General features: G+C 64.6%; 1 protein-coding gene across 2 annotated transcripts; it reads left to right on the top strand.

Moving 5' to 3' along the window:
- Positions 1 to 3,179: 3,179 nt before the first annotated feature.
- On the top strand, positions 3,180 to 10,294 carry TRMT61A (tRNA methyltransferase 61A). Of its 2 annotated transcripts, none has more exons than XM_032623869.1 (4): positions 3,180 to 3,298; positions 3,931 to 4,344; positions 6,842 to 7,108; positions 9,034 to 10,294. In XM_032623869.1, exons 2-4 carry the CDS (start codon positions 3,960 to 3,962, stop codon positions 9,291 to 9,293), a joined length of 912 nt encoding a protein of 303 aa, XP_032479760.1. In that variant the 5' UTR covers positions 3,180 to 3,298; positions 3,931 to 3,959; the 3' UTR covers positions 9,294 to 10,294. The 2 variants fall into 2 exon arrangements, with proteins under 2 accessions (XP_032479760.1, XP_032479761.1); XM_032623870.1 differs by having other exon boundaries at positions 3,191 to 3,298; positions 3,985 to 4,344.
- The last annotated feature ends 581 nt before the right edge of the window (positions 10,295 to 10,875 follow it).

The raw sequence follows: 10,875 nt of genomic DNA on the forward strand, positions 1-10,875 counted from the left end.
AAATATCTGCAGCTGCCTTTCCCAAGTCTCCACCGCAAAGGCCTGATGGGCTCACGTTTCTGTTTCTAGAAACAGAGCTGCTGCTCCTGGAGGCCTATTTGGCTTTCAGACCCCAGCGGGTGGAGGGGTGGTACTCAGGGCTTCCTCTTTGTCTGTGGCCTCTGCAGCTTCCCAGAAGGCCCCCCTACCCTACCCTCAGGCCACCAAGGGCCTGACCAACTTGGGAGAATGGGGGCAGGAAAGGACCCCTGCTCCCCTTTCTCTCCACAAGCAAGGTCCACACTGGAGAGGTGAAGTCCAGAGGCTTGGGGTCTTGTGCAGGGTCAGGCCCTAGGGATGCTCCCGCCTGGGGCTCCAGCAATCCTCGGCCTTTGGAGATGAGCAAAGGGAAGATCAGAAGGTGCGTGATGGGGGACCGGGTTGGAGGTCTGGCAGTCCCTCAGCGGTCCTGTGCTAACCTGAACTGGGGCCCACCCTGAGGACCCCCGGCTGGCCAAGCCTGGGCTGGACTCAGTCTGATAGTACACATGGTCAGCAGCTGTGATGGGGGAAGTGGGGAGAGGGCCTTTGAGGCCTTTGGACCCAAAAGTCAGGGCGAGGCCCCCCACCAGGCAGGGGCTGCTTGGGAGCCTGGGTGGTCCCAAGCAGGGGAGCAGGAAGGGGGCCAGGAGGGTACCGGCCTCCACCTCAGCAGGAAGAACACTGCCCCCAGCTACACTTGCCCTCGTCTGTGGACCCTCCACTTTCCTTAGGGCCCACAGGAGCCGGTTTGGCCGCGTCTGGGCAAGAAGCTGGGTGACATCACCAGGCCCATTTATGGTCCAGGTTTCTTGGAAATCACACCTGGTTATACATTAACCACCTGGCCCTGGAGGGGGTGGGGAGCCTCAAAGGAGTCCCTGGCCTTTCATCCACAGAACATGACCCTGCTCAGCAGGGCAGGCACAGAGCTGGGCAGGTGGAGGTGAGCCAGGTAGGAGGGCAGGGCCGGGATCCAAGCAGGGGACGCGAGGCCATCCTCAGAGTCTGTGCTCAGACTGCGGCCAGGGTGGGCATTGCTTCCTCCTGGTGCCCTGTCCCTGAGCTCCGCCAAACCCAAAGGGGAAGTTAGTTAGGATCAGAAAAGGAGCGGGGGCTGCCTTGTGGTCACAGAGCATGCTGGTGCAGGAGACTGAGCTGCTCAGGGAAGAGGAGACCTTGGGTCACCTGATCCCTGCCTGAGACGAGAGCAGAGCAGCCTCCCCCTGTGGGCATCCTCAGGGTCTCCCTTTCCTCCAGGGCCTACTTCCTGCCAGTTTCCAGCTTTCTTCAAATCTGCCACTAGTTCTCTGAAGCCAAGTTTACTGGCTTTAAATCCCAATCCCACTTTGGCCACGTTGGCTGTGTGATCTTACGCAAGTTACTTGACCTCCCTGAGGCTCAGTTTCCCCATCTGTAAAGTGGTGGTCCCTCTCTCACAGGATTGTGGGGAAGACGCAATGTGATGGCACTTAGCTGGGCTCATACAGTATCAGTTCTTTTTAGGGGGAGCCCCAATATATAATATATAAACTCTGCCCTGGGCAAAGTACCCACCTGACCTGGCTAATCAGTTGGTGCTTGAGGACTTAGGCTGGTGGGGCATGCTCAGATGGACAGCCCTGGGAAGGCTGCTTGGAGGAGGGGGCAATGGAGGAGCTGGCCAGCCAGTCACAGAGAGGCGAGTGGGAAGTCGGGAGTCCTAATTTAGGCTCTTAGTAGGCACCCAGCCGCTGAGCAGCTGCAAGCCTGGGGAAAAGGAACCCCCATGAGAAGTGGAAAGTTGAGATCTACCAGGAGAGCAATTAGGGGGTGATTCAGGCTGGTGCAAAGTCACCTGGAACAAAGGTTGGTGAGCCGTGGATGGAGCTGGGTTGTCTCAGTGTCGAGAGCAAGAGGCAAGGGGACAGTGATACAGCCACACAGGCAGCTGGTGGCCAGAGCACTGGCCCCACAGGGACAAGAACCCACAGAGAATGGGAGGCCACCAAAGGCCCCTCACCTTCTTCCTCTGGGGCGCCAAGACCCAGGCCCAGTCAGGGCAGGGGCATGGAGGGGCTGAAGCTAGGCACCTGGGTCTCCATCATGGGCGCTGTGGTCCACAGACACCCTCGCCAGTCCTGGCCCCAGAGGAGGGAGAGTTCAGAGTGCCTCACAGGTTGGCAGGGCTCTGGGAAGGGACTGGCTCTGAAGGGCCTGGCTACTCCCATTTGCCCAGGATGGAGCAGCCTGGGCCTGGTAAGCGTGGCCTAGAGTCATTGCTAGCTGGCCCTGGGTTAGGGCTCAGGCCTCAGGGTGGCTGGGTGGGCTGGGGTCTCTATCCCTCTCCAGTCCCCCAGGCTAACAGGATAAGCCCTGGCCCACAGGGACCTGTGTGCTGGAGGAAAATAGTCCATGTCCCCTGTCCCCCTCCCCCCACCACACTCTCCAGAGGAACCGGTTCTGAATCAGCTCTGCTGAGACAGAGCAGAGCTGCTGCTTCCCTTTTCTGGCCCCGTCCTCCAGCTGCCCCTCCCCCTGTCCCCTGCTCAGGCCACTGGCCCTGTCCTCACTGACCGACCCCAAAGGGAGCACAGTTCACCCAATGCTCATTGCACCTTGGGTTCCCGGAGGGGACACAGGACCCCCTCCCTCCTTGAAGCAGCTCCTGCACTCCGGAGACTGTGCCCCTGAAGAGGAGGCAGGCCAAGAAGAGGCAAGGCCTGGGCTAAGGCCACTTCTGCAGACCCTTCCAGGCCACCATCTCCTGCTCCTCTGGTTGACCCTAGCCAAAGCCTTCTGGGTCGACCCTCTCATCGGCGATTCCATTTTCTGGAATTTATCCTGGGGCCCGTCAGAGGTGTTCCCAGAGCGGTTCGCAATGACAAAATGTCCATGGCAAAGTGTCCTCGTAGGGGACTGCGCAGCTCGCCTGGGCGGCCCTTCCGGGGACTCCGGGGCTGTCAAAAGCCTGCGGAACGGGGCCCTGCCCTGTTCCCAGCCTTTATCAACAGCGCCCGTAGGAAGAGTCTGGAAGGACTGCAGCAGCTCGGCGGCGGGACAGTGGGACTTTCAGTTTGTTTTTTGCACAAGTAGATATAAAGCAGAGAGTCCGAGCACGAGGCGCGCTCCGGTGGCCGAGATGGACGGCCCGTGGTTCCCGGGAGCCCGCGCGCGAGGGGCGGTACGCCATGACGTCATCGGCGGGCGCCGCGCCCCAGGCCGGAGCCGGAAGTGCTGTGGCAGTGGCGCGGGGCCACGTGCAGACCCTCCGGGAGTCGGAGCCCGACGAGCGTCGCCGGTGAGACTCCGCAGGGCCAGGGTGGCAGTGTGCGGGGGGCGGGGGGGGGTCGCCCTCGCCCTGCACTTCCCTGCAGCCTCTCATGGCCGCCCCCAGCCCTGTGCCAGCCTGGCCTGAGCCGCCCCCTGCCTCTACACAGGCCAGGCCAGTGTTTCTGTTTACTGCCCCCTGCACGTCCCCAACCTCTGCTTGCGAGCCCTTACATCTGTATCCCCCTGCCACTTGTCTGCCCAGGAGCCCGCCATAGGGGAAACTGGGGAGGGGGGGGTTTCTGCCTGGCCTGGAGGTGACCTCACGGGCCATTTGCAGCTCTCCCCTAGGTAGTCGCTCTCTCATCCTATAGCTGGAGAATGGGAACCAAGCTCCTGGAGAAGGGTGATAAGAGAGAGGGTCGGACCCTTATTTTGTGGGAATCCTTGGGCCCCTCCTCTGCCAGTGTAGGGCCTCAGTTTCTCCATCTGTGATTTGGGCTGATGGCTTTTTTCTTAAGACCACACCAAGAAGGGCTTCAAATGTCAGGCCAGGGTGCAGCCCTATTGGGCTGTCCTAATGGACAGTGCCAGGGACTGAGCCAGCTACTCCACCCCCATTGCTCAGGATCTGGGCCTCACAGCCTTCTCTCTCGGCCCCAGGTGCATATCCTGCCTCCTGGCCCCCTTACATGTTCATGCCGACATACCTCCCAGGTCCCTGGCACCTGCCAGACAGCAACACCATGAGCTTCGTGGCGTATGAGGAGCTGATCAAAGAGGGTGACACAGCCATCCTGTCACTGGGCCATGGTGCGATGGTGGCAGTGCGTGTGCAGCGTGGGGCCCAGACCCAGACCCGGCACGGCGTCCTTCGGCATTCAGTAGACCTCATTGGCCGCCCCTTCGGCTCCAAGGTGACCTGCGGCCGAGGTGGCTGGGTGTATGTGCTGCACCCCACACCTGAGCTCTGGACGCTGAACCTGCCACACCGCACCCAGATCCTCTACTCCACCGACATTGCCCTGCTTACCATGATGCTGGAGCTTCGGCCGGGCTCTGTGGTCTGTGAATCGGGTGAGTTCTTCAGGTTGCCTCAGTTCACGAAGGTGGAGGTCAGACCCACTGTCCAGCCAGCCTCCAGCCTGCCCTTCCTGAACACAGGCATTATTACTCAACTTCTGTTTTAACGGTCTTTCTGGGGGTGCTGACCGCAGGGAGTGAGGGCAGAAGCAAGAAAGCCGGTTAGGAGACTGGTGCTGTACTCTGTGTGAGAGTTGATGGGACTGGACCAAGGCTAGCCCGCTGGAGGAGCTGGCGCCCAGGGGGGATCCCACTTGTCTAGGTGGGGTGGGGGGTGTGAGCTCTGCTCGGCGCTGACCGAGGGCAGAGGGTGCCTGCTGCGAATGGGAGCCCCAAGCCCAGGGCTGAGAGCGCCCCTTCCTGGAGGGAAGCCAGGGCTGCTTCAGGGTGCACACTGTGGGTGAGGAGCCGGCCCCGTGCTCATCCCAGGCCAGCACCATCGGCACTGAGCCCAGAGCCTGGAGTGCAGGTGGAAGTGCCTGAAGGCAGCTGTTCCCAGCCTCTGCACATGTGTGCGCCCGCGTACACACACACACACACACACACACACACACACACACACACACACACACACACACACACACACACACACACACGCAGGTGCTGGGGATTGAAGCATGCAACCTAGCCAAGAGCAGCCCAGGCCCAGGTGTGCCTAGATTTCCAGCATGTTTTTCGTGGGCCGGGCATCTGGGTTCCAAAGTCACGAAGAGTTCCCAGTAGCGCTGCTGCCAACATTTGGAGGCTTCAAGCCACCTGCATCCCTCTCTTTGTCCACATGGAGGGCCTCAGTTTCTCCATGTGGACAATTGGAGGGTTCTTTTTGCCCAGCCAAGCACTTTGAAATGGGGAGAGTCAGATGCAGAGCCCGGGCAGTGAGTGGGCCAGAGGGTGGGTGGGGCCTGGGCAGAGGCTGACTGCTGAGCACCAGGGCAGCGGGGGGCGGACAGGATTCAGGGCCAGCTCATCCCCTGCTTCCCCCCCGTGCGTCCGCAGCCAGGGCCTCGCTCCACTCGGCTGAAAGGCGCTGTCGGTGAGCATGCTTCTGGGCTCCTCTGATGTGCCAGCTTCCCTTCTGGAACCGTGGCTACAGCCGTGACCAGACAGACCAAGTTTCTGCTTCTCAAAGGGGACAGACGGGAAGCCCACTGTAACCGTTACGGTGTTGTTGCTTGCTGGGGGGCTTGGGAAACAGGGCTGCGTGTTTGAGGGTGACTCAGAGAGGGGTCTCTCCAGCTAGGGGTGTCAGGGAAGACCTCTCTGAGGAGGGAGCAGTGAGTTGAATGTGGTTATGAGGGGAAGGCGGTACCGAGAGCCAAAGGGGAGGGTCACCGCGGGGAGAGCCTTGCAGAGACCCTGCGCGAGGGGCCGTCAGGGAGACAGCGTGGCAGGGGCAGGGGTGAGGTCAGGGAGGAGGTGGGTGCCGCTCGGGAGCCACGGGCAGTCCGACTCCGCCGTGCGTGGCAAGGGCAGAGGCCTGGTCTGACCGCGGGGAGAGCGAATCCGCGGCTGTGTTGAGGTGGACTGAAGGCGGGGGTCAGGGGCTGTTACGGGGAGCCGGGAGGGGGGCCCGGGCGGGCACGGCAGGCAGGTGGGGAGAAGGGCTCCCAGAGAGATGTGGGAAGAGGTGCAGGAGTTACCTGTGGGGAAGGGGAGGGCTCCTCCGAGGCATCTGGCTGGGCAGTCATGTCACCAGCTGGTTCGGGAGGCTTGGCAGGGAGTGGATTTGGGCTGGATCGGCTCCAGCTCTGCACCTGTAAATGCTGGGCGCTGTTTGCGGTCACGGGGGAGGTGATCGGTGTGCAGTGGGCGCCCAGGCGTCTTCGTGAGGCCTGGCGCCTCGAGCAGCGAGGTGGGGGAAGGTCACGGGGAGGGACCGGAGGACGCAGGCCCGGCCGGACACTGCAGGACAGGAAGGCTGGCAGAGGGGCAGCCGTGAAGGAAGCTGAGAAGTGGCCCGTGAGGCTGGGGGGAGACTGAGAGACGATGACATGGGGGGCACATTGGTCACCGTGTCTCTGGTCGTGCAAGGTGAGGGCAGAGCTGCACCCCGTGTGGTGGGAGCGGATCGGGGGGGAGCAGGAAGATGGACTGACCTGAGTCCCTCGGGGAGCTTGGGCCCAGCCACCACGTGGGACGATTCCAGTCCCCTTGATCTGCTCCGCACAGAGCCTGCAGGGCCACGGGCCAGTCCCGGCCCCTCTCGGGACCCGTCTTCGGGGCTCCAGGTCTGTGCAGCAGAGTCTCTCCAGAGCCGGGGGTGGTCAGGGCTGCCACCCTCCCCGCTGGACCCACGGCGGACATCAGTGATCAGTCAGCTCCCTCCTCTCCCCCCACCACACATGCAGCCTCCCTGTCCCAGGACCCCTCAGGGAGCTCCAGACTGGTGCCTGCTGGTAACCCGGGGTCGGCTGACCTCGTGGGCCCTTGATGGGTCCCTCATAGTGAGGATGGGCTCGTTTCCCGTCTGACACCCGTCCCGTCCCGCTAGGCACCGGCAGTGGCTCCGTGTCGCACGCCATCATCCGCACCATCGCACCCACGGGTCACCTGCACACGGTGGAGTTCCACCAGCAGCGGGCGGAGAAGGCTCGGGAGGAGTTCCAGGAGCACGGCGTGGGCCGATGGGTGACCGTGCGCACCCAGGACGTGTGCCGCAGCGGCTTCGGCGTGAGCCGCGAGGCGGACGCTGTCTTCCTGGACATCCCCTCGCCTTGGGAAGCCGTGGGCCATGCCTGGGACGCCCTGAAGGTTGAAGGTGAGCGGGGGCGGGGGTGGGGGTGGTCTGGGAGGGGTGTGGCCAGGCCGGGCCACTTTCGGCCGGAGTTGGGGTAGGTCAGGGCAGCGGGGGAGTCATGGGGAGGTCGCCCAGGGAGAGGGTGAGGGTGAGAGGGGTCAGGGCTGGGGAGAGTGGGGCTCCACCTGGGCTCCTGCCCCTTGGCCTGGCCCCTCTCCCACCCCAAGGTGGGAGGTGTCTCGGGTCCCTGGGGAATGTGGCATCCCTGCCTGAGTGAGAGGCGGGGCTTGCACCCCTGGGCTTGCCAGAGGTCAGAGGGCAGCCCCTCACCCCCGCCAGTGCCTGCAGAGTCTCCCTTCCCCAACCGCAGCCACAGCCAGGCTAATGTGCCCCTTTTAGGGAAGATGCTGGGTGCAGAGGCTGGAAGGTCGGCTCCGAGCCAGGAAAGTGCTGGCGAGGCCCTGGGTTTTTCCCTTTTCTGGAGAAGTTGTTGGCTCAGGCAGCCGGGCCGTCCTCCTGCCCGCTGAGCAGTGCAGCACGAGGGGGCGGGAGAGGCAGGCTGGGGCGCCCCAGGGAAGGCCTGCCCCTTGGAAAGACAGACGCCAAGGCAGCCATAGGGTCCCAGTGGGGCCCCTGCCTGCTGGCTCAAGCTCAGCCCTGGACTCCTGTGTCCTGGTCTCTGCTGAGGTGGCCTGGGGCTGGGGAGAGGGGCAGCGCCGGCTTCCCCACACCTCTGCCCGCTCCGGCTTTGCCCCCTAGACACCTGCAGATCCTCGCTGCTCCAGGGACACCAGCGGGCCCAGACCTCGGTCCCCAAGGCCGCAGCCGGTCGCACAGCCGTGGCTGAGCCCAAGCAGTCCCTGCCCTGGGCTCCCTCCTGCTGAGGGAGCCATGCTGTGTGTTGTCCCGTCCCCTCCGCCCCGCTAAGCCCCGTTCTCTGGATCTGCTTGTTCTGGCCCAGAGGCTCCCGACTTCCTCGTGGGTCTGGCGTTTCTCCAGCTTGGCCCGGCGAGGTGCGGCCCCGGGCTCTCTGGGCCTCTGGCTGACCAGCAGGCTCAGGCCCCAGTTCCTCGGCTGTCTGCACGGGGGTTGGGTCCCCTCTTGGGGGTGACCCTGTGCCCTCTGGGTTCACGTCAACCTCACGCTCTGCCTCCAAGCCCAGGCCTCCCAGCTGACCACCTGGGGGTCTGTGTCCCACGTGTGGCTGAGGTGACCAGGCCTCAGGGACCTCTAGGGGCTGGCCAGGGCCATGTCCCTTCCCCTAGCCAGCCTGCCGGATGTGTGGGCGAGCCCTGGTGGGAGGCGGCAGGAAGGGGCTGCGGCTCCCGCCCCCTCTCCCTCACCCTTGGTCCGTGGGGCTCCGCTCAGAGTGGGCACCTCGTGTTCCCAGGAGCGGGCGACAGCCTGTAATTTCCTGTGACACCCGCAGCCCTCGCCCCCGGGGCTGCTCTGTATGGTTGAAGCTGTTCAGGCCCAGCGCTCTGGCAGCTGCCGTGCCAAGGCTCCGCACTGGCCTCAGCCCTCAGCTGCCTGGTGGGAATCAGGGGTGGCGGTGCCCTCTGGAAGCCCAGGGAGATCAGGGTAGTGGGCTGGGCCCATGGCGGCAGTGAGAGGGCTTTGTTCGGGCGGGCCCTGCCCTGTGGCTGCAGAAGAGCTTTTGCCCCCGGGCCCTGGCCCGGCTCCTCTACTCTGGGGCCGCAGCTCTTCGTGGCCAGAGGGCTTGGTGGGGGCTTCATGGCCTCGGACCCCAGGGCAGGGTTCGGGGCGTCCACCCTCCTCAGCTCTCACCGTGGGGTCTCGCAGTGCCCACTCCCGAAGGGACTGGGGGTGCATTGCCTCTGCCCTGCAGTCCCAGGCCGCAGACGCCCGGGCCAGAGGAGCTGCCAGGCAGGCGGGGCACTGGGGGCGGCCCCTGCCCTCTGACCCCGTGTCCTCCTCCTGCGCAGGTGGGCGCTTCTGCTCCTTCTCCCCGTGCATTGAGCAGGTGCAGCGCACGTGCCAGGCGCTGGCGGCCTGTGGCTTCTCGGAGCTCAGCACCCTGGAGGTGTTGCCCCAGGTCTACAACGTGCGCACCATCAGCCTGCCCGCGCCCGACCTGGGGGCCAGTCTGGGCCCCGACGCCGGCCCCTTCCGCAGCGGCATGCCCATGAAGGAGACCGTGGGCCACACCGGCTACCTGACCTTCGCCACCAAGACCCCGGGCTAGTGAGCCGCCCGCAGGAGCTCCAGGGAGCTGGGAGCACCGCGGGGCCGGACAGGGAGGCAAAGCTCAGCCAGAGGCTGCCTTATATGGTCGGCGGGTGCCCGCCGGGGCCTGTGTTTAGAAACCGACGGACGCGGGGTGGGGCGGGGCCGGGGGCCTCCCGGGCGGCCGAGTGGGGCTGCCACGGTGGAGCAGCGTCCGGCCCCCCGAGGAGGGAGGCCTCCCGCCCACGTCACCGCCGTGGTCAGCGTCCCTGTCCTGCTGCTCTTTGTTGCCACTCACCGTCTCCACTGCCGTAGGCTCTCCTGGATGTTGAGGCCCGAGAGTGCAGGTGGCGGGGTGCAGGTCTGACCCTTCCCAGGTGGCCCCAAACGAGGAGGGAGGAAACGGGGGTTGCAAAGACCCGGAGGAGGAGGGCCAGGGACCCCCACGGTCCAGCTGCCCGGCATCTGAGGCAACCCCGCTGTGTGGCCTCAGGTCTGACCCCACCCCTCTGGGCAGTGCACAGGCCGCGTGGGCATGTCCCCAGATTCCCGCTGGCGAAGGGCCAGGGCAGCCCCACTGATTCGCTTCTGCCTCCGGGAAGTACCTCTGCGGCCCTGGCCCAGCCAGAGCCCTCTCGTGTCAATGCGTGCAAACACACAGCATCATGTAGGGAAGAGCTGGGCAGGGCGGGAACGTGCTTCCGGTGGCTGGCCAGTCGGGTCGGAGCCACTCGGTGCGCCTGCCGCTCACAGGAGCCGCAGGGATGTGGGGATGGGGGCGTGCACCCAGGACGGAGGGGGCGACGCCAACCCTGCCCTGGCCTGCTCTCCAGCTCTGGTGCACAGCTGGCATCCCTCCCGCCCTGCTGCTCGAAGGGCCTGGGTGCCTGCCCTTGGCCTCAGCCAGCCGTCAGGAGACTCGGTGACCCCAGGTCGGCACGAGAGCCCCAGGGTACCGGGCTGGCCTGAGGCTGGTCCCCGACCACCCCTGGCAGAGAAATAAAACACTGTTACCCCTGCTGTGCTGACTGGTCCACCCTGGTGCCCCACGAGGCCAGACCTCCACTCCCCACACCAGCATCCAGGCTGGACCTCCCTGCACGTGGCCCCCCGGCCCCTGCTCCTTCCTCTCCCAGGGCAGACACCACAGGGGCTCTGGATTCCAGGACAATGGCCTGGGACATGGTGGACAAAGGGGCAAGTGTGTGGCCACCCCCACCCAGCTACAGAAAGGGCCACTTGTTCCTGGGAAGGGTGGGGGCGGGGGAGGGAGAGAGTCCCTGGCTGTGTGTGTGTGTGTGTGCGCGCGTGTGTGTGTGTGTGTTTCCTTCCGTCCATGTCCGGCTGGGCCTTCCGTCCACAGCCCGACCTGGGCACCTGGGTTGCCTCTCTTGTTGCCGGAAGGGCCCAGAACTCAAGAAGGACCTCCCAGGCCTGCTGTCCTGGCCCCAGGCCACCACCCAGGCTTTGGGGGTCCTTGGAGGGATACCAACTGAGGTGGGCCTACAAGAGGACCAGTCTCCTGGTGGTAGCATCACAGGGCCAGGGGCGCCTTCTGTCTTCTGGTAAGACCTGTGTCCCCTCAGAGACCCTAGGGTCCC

The sequence above is a fragment of the Phocoena sinus genome, chromosome 2 (genome assembly GCF_008692025.1).
Source record: "Phocoena sinus isolate mPhoSin1 chromosome 2, mPhoSin1.pri, whole genome shotgun sequence".
Classification (NCBI taxonomy): Eukaryota; Metazoa; Chordata; class Mammalia; order Artiodactyla; family Phocoenidae; genus Phocoena; species Phocoena sinus.

Coding starts and splice junctions, on each gene's coding strand:
- TRMT61A (XM_032623869.1), top strand. CDS start 3,960: ATGTTCATGCCGACATACCTCCCAGGTCCCTGGCACCTGCCAGACAGC. Junction 4,345..6,841: donor CTCTGTGGTCTGTGAATCGG/GTGAGTTCTTCA, acceptor CCGTCCCGCTAG/GCACCGGCAGTGGCTCCGTG. Junction 7,109..9,033: donor GGACGCCCTGAAGGTTGAAG/GTGAGCGGGGGC, acceptor CCTCCTGCGCAG/GTGGGCGCTTCTGCTCCTTC.